Source organism: Microcaecilia unicolor, chromosome 8 (genome assembly GCF_901765095.1).
Source record: "Microcaecilia unicolor chromosome 8, aMicUni1.1, whole genome shotgun sequence".
Taxonomy (NCBI): Eukaryota; Metazoa; Chordata; class Amphibia; order Gymnophiona; family Siphonopidae; genus Microcaecilia; species Microcaecilia unicolor.
This window is the reverse complement of record NC_044038.1, coordinates 247583613-247596117: the sequence shown is the minus strand read 5'-3', so window position 1 is coordinate 247596117 and position 12505 is coordinate 247583613. Positions and strand designations below refer to the sequence as shown.

The 12505-nt window shown below is 44.8% G+C and overlaps 1 protein-coding gene across 2 annotated transcripts in view; it reads right to left on the bottom strand.

Moving 5' to 3' along the window:
- LOC115476102 (rho GTPase-activating protein 39-like) overlaps nt 1-12505 on the bottom strand; it is a 70086-nt gene that overhangs the window by 37625 nt on the left and 19956 nt on the right. For both annotated transcript variants that reach the window (XM_030212257.1, XM_030212256.1), the window contains exon 2: nt 6300-6698. In XM_030212257.1, coding sequence (XP_030068117.1) covers nt 6300-6698 — 399 coding nt within the window. The remainder of the gene's footprint in view (nt 1-6299; nt 6699-12505) is intronic.

Below are 12505 nucleotides of genomic sequence, written 5' to 3'. Positions count from 1 at the left end.
CATACCTTTTAAATAGCAGAACAGCAACTAATACACACTGCTCATGTTGGCCCCACAGCCTTCCCACTGATGCAACTTCCTGTTTCCGCATATGCAGGAATACGTCAGAGGGAAGGCTGTGGGGTTGGTGCGAGCAGTATATATCAGTCATTGCTTGCTGCAGGTGAAGATCTGCTATTTACAAGGTATGCAGGAGGAACAGTTGTTGGGAGTTTTCAACTGGTAGGGCTTGGGAATCCTACTGGGTGGGCCTGAGCCCAAAGTGGGTGGGCCTGGGCCCACCCAGGCCCACCCTTGGCTACACCACTGATGCATGCATTCTTTTGTGGAGTTTTTTGGAAAATAAGCTTCAAGCATTTTTTTCAACAAGATCTTTTTTCTCCACATTTGTTGTTGACATTATGGCTTTTGGGACTAGTTTGGACTAGAGTGGAGGAGTGGCCTAGTGGTTAGGGTGGTGGACTTTGGTCCTGGGGAACTGAGGAACTGAGTTCAATTCCTGGCCCAGGCAGCTCCTTGTGACTCTGGGCAAGTCACTTAACCCTCCATTGCCCCATGTAAGCCGCATTGAGCCTGCCATGAGTGGGAAAGCGCGGGGTACAAATGTAAAAAAAAAAAAAAATTTCTGAGCTTTGTCCTTCACATTTGTGCCTAATGCCCACCCATGTCAACTGTTGCCCACCCCCCCACAAAACAAATCATGTATGGCTACTTTATTGCAACAAGTAAAAAGAGTACAGTGGGCTCATCCTGCAATTCCACAGCCAGAGATCCAAAACGCAGCCAGCAGAAACCAATCTTTTTCTCCCTCCACCTGTCCTTTTCGCTGAAACCAATCTTTTTCTCCCTCCACCTGTCCTTTTCGCTGCAAGCAGAATGTAGGGGAGGAGGCTGGAAAAGTGAGCAAGGCTTTGCTTGTAGCAGCCTGACTCCCTCCCTCCCCTCTGGTTAAGGGAAAAAGGAGAGGAACCAGGGAAGGGCGCAAAGCTTTGCCTGAACCAGCCTCACTCCCTCCCCTCTGGTTAAGGGAAAAAGGAGAGGGACCGGGGAAGGGAGCAAAGCTTTGCCTGTACCAGCCTCACTCCCTCCCTCCCCTCTGGTTAAGGGGAAAAGGAGAGGGACCGGGGAAGGGAGCAAAGCTTTGCCTGTACCAGCCTCACTCCCTCCCTCCCCTCTGGTTAAGGGGGAAAAGGAGAGGGACCGGGGGAAGGGAGCAAAGCTTTGCCTGAACCAGCCTCACTCCCTCCCTCCCCTCTGGTTAAGGGAAAAAGGAGAAGTACTGGTGAAGGGAGCAAAGCTTTGCCTATACCAGCCTCACTCCCTCCCTCCCCTCTGGTTAAGGGGAAAAGGAGAGGGACTGGGGAAGGGAGCAGTGCAATTATGTGTTCAATCTAATTCCTACTCCAAGTGAATAGACAGCAGCTGAGGGTAACAGGATGGAAGAGGCTGAAGAAGACAAAGTCAGCAGCTTTATGTCATTACAACAAAAACACTTGTCCCCTAATTTGAGAGAGTTGCACCCCCAAACCTATGAATAGCAAATTTGTGTGCATAAGTTCTAGAATAAGGTCAGTGATGCACATAATTTAATAAGCTAAATGTGTTAACGAGAATGAGCTATAATTTGGCCTTGACACTAATTAGCAATTCCACACATAATTGCCCTTAGTTGCTATTCTATTATTTGCGCACTCAAATTCCAGAGTGCCTGGGATGGGGACGGGCAAGTTGGAGTGTATCAGTTACATTTTTTTTTTATTTATAGCATTTATACCCCGCTCTTTCCTGCTCAATAACAGGTTCAGTGCGGCTTACAAGGTATGGTACAAAGTATCACAAGGATAACCCAGTTATAAAGAGTAGGTCAATAGGAAAAGATGTGGGGGAGAGGATTGGAGTATGGGTAGGGATAGTGGTGTGGATTAGATTCAAGAATTAAGTTGGGTTGTTGGGGTAGGCTTGTTTGAAGAGGTAAGTTTTCAGCAGCTTTCGGAAGGGTAGATGTTCATTGGTTATTCAGATGTGCAGGTTATACAGTTACCAGCATTTACACATTTAACTATCTACAGTTACGTCGGCCATTCAGCTGACGTAAGTATTCACGCCTAAGGTTAGGCGCGTAAATGCAGACTCGCAGTAGTATTTTATAATGACAGCTGCACACACATCTGCAGTTATATAATTCACACTCAGAACACATCACTCCAGCACCTATGCTTCATCCACGTACTGAGAATTTATAATATGCCAAGTTCAATGAAGATTACAAATCAAGAAGCTGATCATACACCAGGAATAGTGCAATAACTGTTTAAAGTACAATTAAAACAGAAAGTAAAACAAACCTCAAAGAGCCCCCTGATAAGGGAACAGAAAATTCAACCTTTTCTTAGACAACCCTTATACTGATTCTTCACCATTTGAGAATGCTACTTCCAATCTTTGTCATAAACGGGATGCAGCAGGATACTTAATGTATTAGGGGATCACTGACCCTCTGGATAATGTTTACAATATGGCCTTTTGGATGGGAAGAAGGATGGGGAGGGTGATGGAATCTGGGTAGAGTTTATCTCCCTCCTCCCCTTCCTCTCCAAGATACTTGAACGTTCACCGCCACTGTCTTGACTTTCTTTCATCTCATGCTATTCTTGACCCACTCCAATCTGGCTTTCGCCCTCTTCATTCAACTGAAACTGCACTTACAAAAGTTTCCAACGACCTGTTTCTGGCCAAATCCAAAGGTCTCTATTCTATCCTCATCCTTCTCAATCTATTCGCCGCTTTTGACACTATTGATCACAGCCTACTCCTTCATCTGAAACTTAACATGGCCAAAACCGAGCTTCTCATCTTTCCCCCTAAACCCACCTCTCCTCTCCCCCCTTTCTCTATTTCTGTGGATAGCACTCTCATTCTCCCTGTCTCATCAGCTCGTAACCTTGGGGTCATCTTCGACTCCTCTCTCTCCTTCTCTGCTCACACTCAGCAGATTGCCAAAACCTGTCATTTCTTTCTCTATAACATCAGCAAAATCTGTCCCTTCATTTCTGAGCACTCTACTAGAACCCTTATCCACACTCTTATCACCTCTCGCCTAGATTATTGCAACCTGCTTCTCACCAGCCTCCCACTTAGCCATCTCTCTCCTCTTCAATCAGTCCAAAACTCTGCTGCGTGACTCATTTTCCGCCAAAGTCGCTATGCTCACATTAGCCCTCTCCTCAAGTCACTTCACTGGCTCCCTATCCATTTCCGCATTCAATTCAAACTTCTCTTGTTGACCTATAAGTGCATTCACTCTGCTGCTCCCCAGTACCTCTCCACTCTTGTCTCTCCCTGTGCCCCCCCTCGGGTACTCCGCTCTGTAGATAAATCTCTCTTGTCTATCCCCATCTCCTCTACTGCTAATTCCAGACTCAGTTCCTTTTATCTCGCTGCACCTCACGCCTGGAATAGACTTTCCGAGCATGTACATCTAGCCCCGTCTTTGGCCGTTTTCACGTCCAGGCTAAAAGCCCACCTCTTTGACACTGCTTTTAACTCCTAACCACTACTCACGTGCCCTGTACCCCACCTCTTTAATTCCCTTACCTCTTAGTTGTTCTGTTTACCTGCCTTATTTAGATTGTGAGCTCTTTGAGCAGGGACTTTCTTTTCGTGTATGATGTACAGCGCTGCGTATGCCTTGTAGCGCTATAGAAGTGATAAGTAGTAGTAGTAGAACTGGAAGGTAAGTACATAAGTACATAAGTAATGCCATACTGGGAAAAGACCAAGGGTCCATCAAGCCCAGCATCCTGTCCACGGGCACCTGGCAAGCTTCCCAAACGTACAAACATTCTATACATGTTATTCCTGGAATTGTGGATTTTTCCCAAGTCCATTTAGTAGCGGTTTATGGAATTGTGGATTTTTCCCAAGTCCATTTAGTAGCGGTTTATGGACTTGTCCTTTAGGAAACCATCCAACCCCTTTTTAAACTCTGCTAAGCTAACCGCCTTCACCACTTTCTCCAGCAACGAATTCCAGAGTTTAATTACACGTTGGGTGAAGAAAACTTTTCTCCGATTTGTTTTAAATTTACTACACTGTAGTTTCATCGCATGCCCCCTAGTCCTAGTATTTTTGGAAAGCGTGAACAGACGCTTCACATCCACCTGTTCCACTCCACTCATTATTTTATATAAGGTTTCGAAATCAGAGGAAGGAATGTCAACAACTTCCAAGATGCTAATGACACTACAATAAGAGCTGAAAGGGAAGAAAATTTAGAGGCCTTTATCAATATATTAAGACATACAGTGAAAAAAAGGGGACTAAAATGGAATCTAAAGAAGACTAAAGTGACAGGACAATGATGAACTTCAGATCGTCATCAACAAGGGCTCTAATAATCAACACGTATGATGCAGGACAGCCTTCGACAGAACTGTAATGAAGGGTTTGAAGATTTTCAAGTCATGTGATGTTTCATAACCTACAAAGATTCAAATTATACTATTTTTTTTCCATTATACTATAGGGCTAATTTTCAAAGCGGTTAGATATTTAAATTCCAATGCTGCCTAATGTGTATATTTTTGATACTGTTTCACAGTAGTTCTATTATTAGGTTTCAATTTACAGTTTTCAAGTTTACTTCATTTATTGTATTTATATTTATTCTTGGTTATTTAACTATTGTTATGCTGTTAACAAAATTGTAAGTTTTATGTTAAAATGTACCTGCTGTCATCGCCTTGGGTGAATCTCTTCATAAAGGTGGTTAATAAATCCCAATAAATTAATTAATTAAAAACATTTCTTGAAATTGTAGAGACTTCAAAGTCTCAGACATTTCTGTTTGATCATTTTAGGACTTCGGTATAAGGTCTATTATTAACACAAATAGATTACTGCAATATTATATGTAATGGTTGTCTGTGTGGAACAGAAATTATGAAACATTTCACAATACTACAGTTCTATACCATGACCTTTAAACTTTTCCATGCTCAAACACCACATTATGCATTTAATCTGTTGCCACCTTTACTGGACCATCGTGGTAGACCCCTTCGCACCTTCCTAAAATTTAATTTTCCCAGTCCCAGAGGGGTAAGATATATAAGGACATTTGAACAATCTTTTCCGTTCCAAATACAAAGAATTTGGAATGCTCTTCCACTTGATGTTAAGACTGTGCAATGATTCTATGTCTTTTCATCATAAATTGAAAAACCGTTTTATTTTGGAAACATTTAAATTTTTCTTCCTGTTTGTTTGGGCCACTGATCATAAGACATTTCATTTTCTAACTGCTAGTGATGACTAGTTATCTTATGTTTTTAACTCCGCAGTGACCTGTACGGTACTTAGCGGAATGTAATTGTTTTTATTATACAGTTTTGTATAAGCACAGATCCACAGAAAAGCATTGTTGTGTCCTGTCCCCCTCCCCCCAGCAGGAAGTCAGCCTTGGAGGGGTATGGGATATGCTTGAGCACAGGTCTAAGCAGCCGTCAGTCTTGTTTAAGCTTGAGGATACACTGGGAGTGGTGGCACCAAGCCCAGCAAAGTGGAGAAAGGCTCTCTAGAGTGAAGTAGCCATATTACCATTCTCCCCAGCCCCTTCAGCAAACCTAGGTGGGTGCCTAGTGTACCCAGTGGCAGGACCTGCTGATTCTTACTGTTCAGCATAAGCACTTCAATTATCCTTCTTAAGCTTCCAGATTTCCTCTTTCTCCACCTAACTCTAGACACGCGGCAAATGCATACTCCACCTGGTGCAGTGCTTGGCTCCCTCTGGAGCTTGGTAACAGTCTGGTCAGTCAGCAGGCCTAGTAGTACAAAAATCATAAGCAGTGTAAGGGCAACCCCAGAATCCAGAGTCTGTGCCTAGGAATGCAATCCCGGTCTCCTGAGCTCAGTTCAAAATATTACCACTTTAGTCATTTTACCCAGTTCAAAAGAAGCAGCGAGAGTAAAAATGAGAAGTAAAACGCTGCTGTTTAAGTTCTTAAGAGAAGAAAGACCTACTGCATTTCATCAATACCACTGAAACAAAATCTCTCTTCTCCATGCCAGCTCAGTGGCATGTACTCTCACTTCCATGTTTTTCATATCAATTTTCCACATCCCAGATTTACCAGGAATGCCATGAAAACAGTGTTCCTGGTCTCTGAGGGGAGAAGGGAGTCATAATTATCAATAAAGGCCAGAAAATTAAGCAGCCTGAACTCTTGATGTGATTTTGCTCCGAGAAGCCATTTTGCTAGTGCTATTTATCCAACACTATGATAAGAATTTGTTCCTACCTTCTCCAGTCTTTATGGCTTTCCAAGCTGTCCTCTCTTCTCTTGGCTGCTTCCTTGTCATCCTCTATTTCCTGCGCAAGTGTATCATGCACTGGTGTGTTCCTGCCTTCCCTGTGCACACGCCCATGCACTTCCAGCTGCGAGTTCTGTTTCATAGCCTGCAGCTGTGCCAGAGGCACAATATCACAGTTCTCAGGCCGGTGCCACACCGTCTGCTGACTGATGGCATTGTAGTAATAGAAGCGATTGCTATGTGGATCGAACAGCTCCCACCACTGTTTCTCATCTGCCTTGCGCACCCCGACATCAGGTGGAGGCTCCCAGCCACACTCGCCTGTCAGAAGGTTGACATACATACGCTCCCGCGAATGGGGCTCAATGATCTCCACCCAGTCTGACCTAGAAAAAGAAAGAGATTTTAAAAACTGAGTCTGAGACTGCATTTCCACTTACTTTGAAAAGATTTTAAGCCCAATATCCAAAGCGAGTTACGCATTCACCAGAGGAGGCAGAAGACAAGTTGCTTATGCTTACAATTCTGGCACTTATGGAAATAAAACTTGGTTTAATTTAATAAATACTCCAATTCTATCTGTTTAAAAAGGACTGGTACTGGGGCAGAGAAAGGTAGAGCCAGCATTTATGTGTTTCCCCAGGACATTCAATTGTTAAACTGATAAGTCATAAATTCAAAGTAAGATCTGCTAAATGATGGGTCCAGCAACATTGGATCTGTCACCAGTGAAATGTACGTTCAGCAGCATTAGTTAAATGCATAGACCAGACCCATCAGCACTTAACTTTACCTGCTGCCCAGCCCTTCTGAACACAAAACTGCCATCCATGAAGTTCACTATTTGATCAATTTGGTTTGTGATGTAACACAAAGAATTTTCTGATAAACTCTTTGTACTCAGAATAATTAGGGACTGTGTAAACCTTTTAGCTACATTACCTTTGCAAAGACGGTTCTGCAGCATTTTTATTTAGTACCTGGGCTTATGTAGGTCTCTTCTTACATATTGTACACTGTAGGTTAACCTTAGAAGTTTTCAGTGTGTGAAAAGCGCTGTATGACTACTCCCTCCCCTGTGCAAATGCTGGTGTACAGGCTTCACGCTGTATAATCATGATCTCCCCAAGTCAACTACTTTTTCTAGAGGAATAAAATACACGTGTTTGTGTCACTTAGAAGTCAGCAATGCAGAAAAGGCACAAAAATTGAGAGGCTACTAGGGGTCCTTTTACTACACACTAGTGCACGCTTATTGCAACTTTGCAAGTCCGAGATTAGCACATGCAAATCACACACAAAATGTTTTATTTTTATGGCAGAGGGGTGTGCCAGGGGCAGAGAGTGGGCGTGACACAACTGATCAGTTAGCACACCATTATCCACCCCTACCCTAGCTAAGATAATGTTCAAGCACCTTTCTTAGAGGCAGATGCACTAAAGCTAAATGAGCCTTTAATGACTCTCCAACGAGGAAAATTTGATCCGTTGCATGCATCAAAGGGCTTTTACCGAGGAAGCCAGCAGCTAACGAAAACGGAATGGAGATGAGCAATTAGTGTGAAAACCCCATTGAAACGACATGCACTAACCTTTTCCGATTGCCTTTACGCAGGAAAAAGGCAGGAAAACTAACGAGAGGTCTGGACCACTCGTTAGGACAGCTCTGTGCCAGGAAAAATCATTAAGTGAAAAAATAAACAAACTTTGAGCCAATCCCAGCGCATTAGCAGAGCTAAAAGCGCTGTGATTGGTCCAAAGGACGTCAGAAAACACATAAATAAATAAAAATAAAAAAAGGATCGGGAGGGGGCAAGGGCGCTCATCAGGAGCGTCCTGTACGGACGGCCTTGCCCCCCCCCGCTGCTCCCCACTTTCTGCCGCTCCCCCCACCCCGAAAAAGCAAAATTCGAGCAGCCCCTGCCCCCCTCCCTTCCTCACTACTCTCTCACCTCAGCTCCGCCTCCCGACATCCTCCGTCCTGTGCCCCGCCCCCTTTTGGGGTCGTCGCCGCCATTCCCCTCCTCCATCGGGCCCCCCTCCCTCTTACCGGGCCCGTGCAGCGCCTCTCTCCTCTGTCCGAAGGCGCTGCACGGGCAAGAAGAAAGCTGATGCCTGCCTTCGCCCAGCTTCGATGGCGCGTCTTTCTCCTGCTGGGCCCGCCCCTGTCTGACGTCAGTAACCTACGTAGGTTACCGACATCAGACAGGGGCGGGAGCAGCAGGAGAAAGACGCGCCATCGAAGCTGGGCGAAGGCAGGCATCAGCTTTCTTCTTGCCCGTGCAGCGCCTTCGGACAGAGGAGAGAGGCGCTGCACGGGCCCGGTAAGAGGGAGGGGGGCCCGATGGAGGAGGGGAATGGCGGCGACGACCCCAAAAGGGGGCGGGGCACAGGACGGAGGATGTCGGGAGGCGGAGCTGAGGTGAGAGAGTAGTGAGGAAGGGAGGGGGGCAGGGGCTGCTCGAATTTTGCTTTTTCGGGGTGGGGGGAGCGGCGGAAAGTAGGGAGCAGCTGGGGGGGGGGGGCAAGGCCGTCCGTACAGGACGCTCCTGATGAGCGCCCTTGCCCCCTCCCGACCCTTTTTTTTATTTTTGTTTTGATTTGGGAGCCATGTGCTTGTGATTTGACTGTGTTTTGACTGTTTGTGGCATGCGCAGAGCAGCTAACATAACGCTTGGCTGCTCTGCGCATGATTTGGGGGCCGATTAACGATGTGTATTGTGATTCTTTGATACATTGTACGTTTCAATACCGATCTCAGCATGTGTGACTTTTTTTTTTGGTGCATTTTTCGTTATTTTAAAATCGTTAGGGACTTTAACGATTTAGATTTTTTTACGTTTGGTTGCTGCATCTGCCTCTTACTCCTGTTACTTTCTTATCTATATGTTTCATCTTTGACCACACCCTATGCTATCTATTAAAATGTTTTACAGTGTGTCGTGTTGACATTGTAAGTAATATACTATGCCATAATTTGTATTGTTGTTTGACTATTTTTATTGCTGTAATTATCTATTGCTCATGTTTGACTTATTCTTGCTGTACACCACCTTGAGTGAATTCCTTCAAAAGGGCAGTAAATAAATCCTAATAAATAAATAAATGATTAGCACATGAGTCTTTACCGCCTACGAAACAGGTATAGGGTAGCTAAATAGCTATATTATAGAGTTACTCTATTATGCTAACAGGTTATCTCATCAAGTGTTGTTAACTATAGGATGTCTGAGTAACTATAAATATAGAACTTAGCTATAATGTCTATTCAGGCAGCGTTTAGAGCATATAAAGCATTTAGTATTTAAAGGAATTCAATCAGCCTGCTCCAAAGCATGTAAGGCATTATGCATTTAAAGGGGTTTTTTTCAGCATGCTCTAAAGCATATATAAAACATTTAGAGCATATAAAGCATTTGTTCGTTTAAAGTAAGTCTTTTAACATGCTACGAAGCAAACTGTAAATACCAAGATGGCCGACAGGTAAGGAGCTCTGTTAAGGAGCTCCTGAGGTCTCGAACTAATCGACCTACCTGGACCATCCTCGAACTAAACGGAACGGTCTGGAATGGACCGGAAACAAACCATAGCGGACTGAAACTGATCCGAATGAGCCCCGGAGATCCAAGTGTAACGGGGAGATATCAGAGAGCGAGTCTGCAGCCCACGTGGACCCACGGACCGTTGGTGACCCTGGCCCAACTGCCAGCAGGCCGCTGAGGAACGGAACCAGCAGCCGAGCATGAGTGGAGGGCAAAGCGGCACGGCACACCCACGGACCCGCCGACTGCACCAACACAGTTGCCTGCGGACAATTGAGAGACCACTGGAGATGAATGCCCTGCAACGTCTTAGCGAGCCAGACGCCCGAATAGGTAGGGAAATGATTTCGCTTGCCCAGGGGTGGGTACCGATCGCTGCAGCCGAACAGGAAGAGAGAAGCAGGGAGGCGAGAGCCCGTGCCTGGGGGCCCGACTTGAGCCCAGAGACTGAGACCCGAGCCCCGGTGATAACGACACGGCCGCCTCCTCCCACCCAACGACTGAGATCCGAGCCCCGGTGATAACGACATGGCCGCCTCCTCCCACCCGGCCATCTGGGAACGTGGAGCCAAACAGGAGAGGAGGGTGACTGTGAAGGGAGCCGGGGACCCAGTCTTAGAAGCCCGAGTGCATGGAACCTCGTTTACCTGGCTGCGGAGACGATAAAAGCGAGGAGACATAGGAACGAGGGCTGAGTCCGACTTAAGACTCAGGACCTTGTGGGTGTAGACACGCGGATCGCCAAGGAAGCTGCTCAGGCCTTCTGTCGAACCAAGCAAAACAGCGGAAACGCAGGGCAGAAACCGACGAACACACACTACCCGATTGCAGTAGCAAGCTGCGATATTACACCCGACTCAGCTACACCGCCACATCAATCGCGAAAGGAGGAATTGCAGGAGTAGCAGCGGGAGCAATAATGGTTCAAGCGCCGAAACGACCGGAAGATTGCGCAGCGGACAACACGGGAGCAAGACCGGAGCAATTCTCATCCAGATCCAGAGGTATTCGCGACCAGACAATACCGTGCTGAATAAGAACTATCATCACATACACAGACACTCAGTGCAAAAAGGAAAATATACTCATGCTCACTGCTCATTATGATTACTGCTCATTTATGCTTAATGCTCATTCATGCTCAATGCTCAAATATGTCTAATATTGACACTGTTGATGTTCACATTTAAGCTTAACATTCATTTATAGTCAATGCTCATTCATGCTTCAATGCTCATTCATGCTTACTGATCATTTATATCAACGATCATTATACTCAATACTCAGCTATGCTCAATGTTCATACATGCTTAAAGCTTATTTACGCAAATGTACACCTATGCTCAGTGCTTAATTATGCTAAATGTTGACACTGCTGATGTTCACACTTATGTTTAATGCTTAATGTTCAATGCTCATTCATGCTTAATGTTCATATACGCTAACGTATATTATGCTTATGCTCATCTATGCTTAATGTTGAAACTGCTGACGTTCATAACAAAAAGGCTCAAGAACTGCTCATACATGCTCACATGTGATGAATGCTGATACCGATTGATGTTCACACAAAACCATACCCAATAATATTCACCAGACATACCAACCATTACTAAATACAGCCAACATGAATACCAACAAACTACTCATGATAATCTACTTCCTTCCCTTAATTCACCACGTATGGACCACTCCCAACATAAACAACAATCTTCCCACAACACACAAAAACCACAGACAACCCAATAACAGCTCAACAAATCAAAAGAATAACAACCAACTAAAATTAAAAACAAATACATACGGAAATAACCAACAGAAAGAGAAGAAAGGACACAACAAAACCAAATACCAAGAAACCAGACAAATAATAAGAGTCAACACAACCAAATCCCAAATGGAACCCTACAGACAAATCCAAATGGGATACATAAACACCAGATCAGTGGTAAATAAAACAGAGACTATAACAGATTGGATCACCACAGACAATCTGGACCTCCTATTCATCACTGAAACCTGGATTCATGACCTTAAAGACCCCATAATATTAGATCTATGTCCACCGGGATACAAGAAACGGAAAAAGAGGAGGAGGAATAGCAATAATATACAAATCTGAGTTTACCATCACAACAATAACCGAAGCTATTCTACTGCAACTTGAAATCGCTTCAGTAAGAATTAATCACTCAAACCTGCAAGAACACCTTACCGCAGTCTTGCTCTACAGACCACCAAGCAACTGGCAAGAATCCCAAACATACCTCATGGACTTTATCTCGAACACTTGTGTCTCCAGCTCAAATCTCATCATAATAGGAGATATCAATCTACATCTTGAAGATCTTAACTCAACCAGTACCCAAGAATGTGAAGAGTTCCTACAATTATGGGACCTTCATAGGACACACAAGCAACCAGCAAAGTGATGCACTTAGGGAGTAGAAATCCAAGGGAGACGTATGTGTTAGGCGGGGAGAGTCTGATAGGCACGGACGGGGAGAGGGATCTTGGGGTGATAGTATCTGAGGACCTGAAGGCGACAAAACAGTGCGACAAGGCGGTGGCAGTAGCTAGAAGATTGCTAGGCTGTATAGAGAAAGGAGTGACCAGCAGAAGAAAGGAGGTATTAATGCCCCTGTATAAGA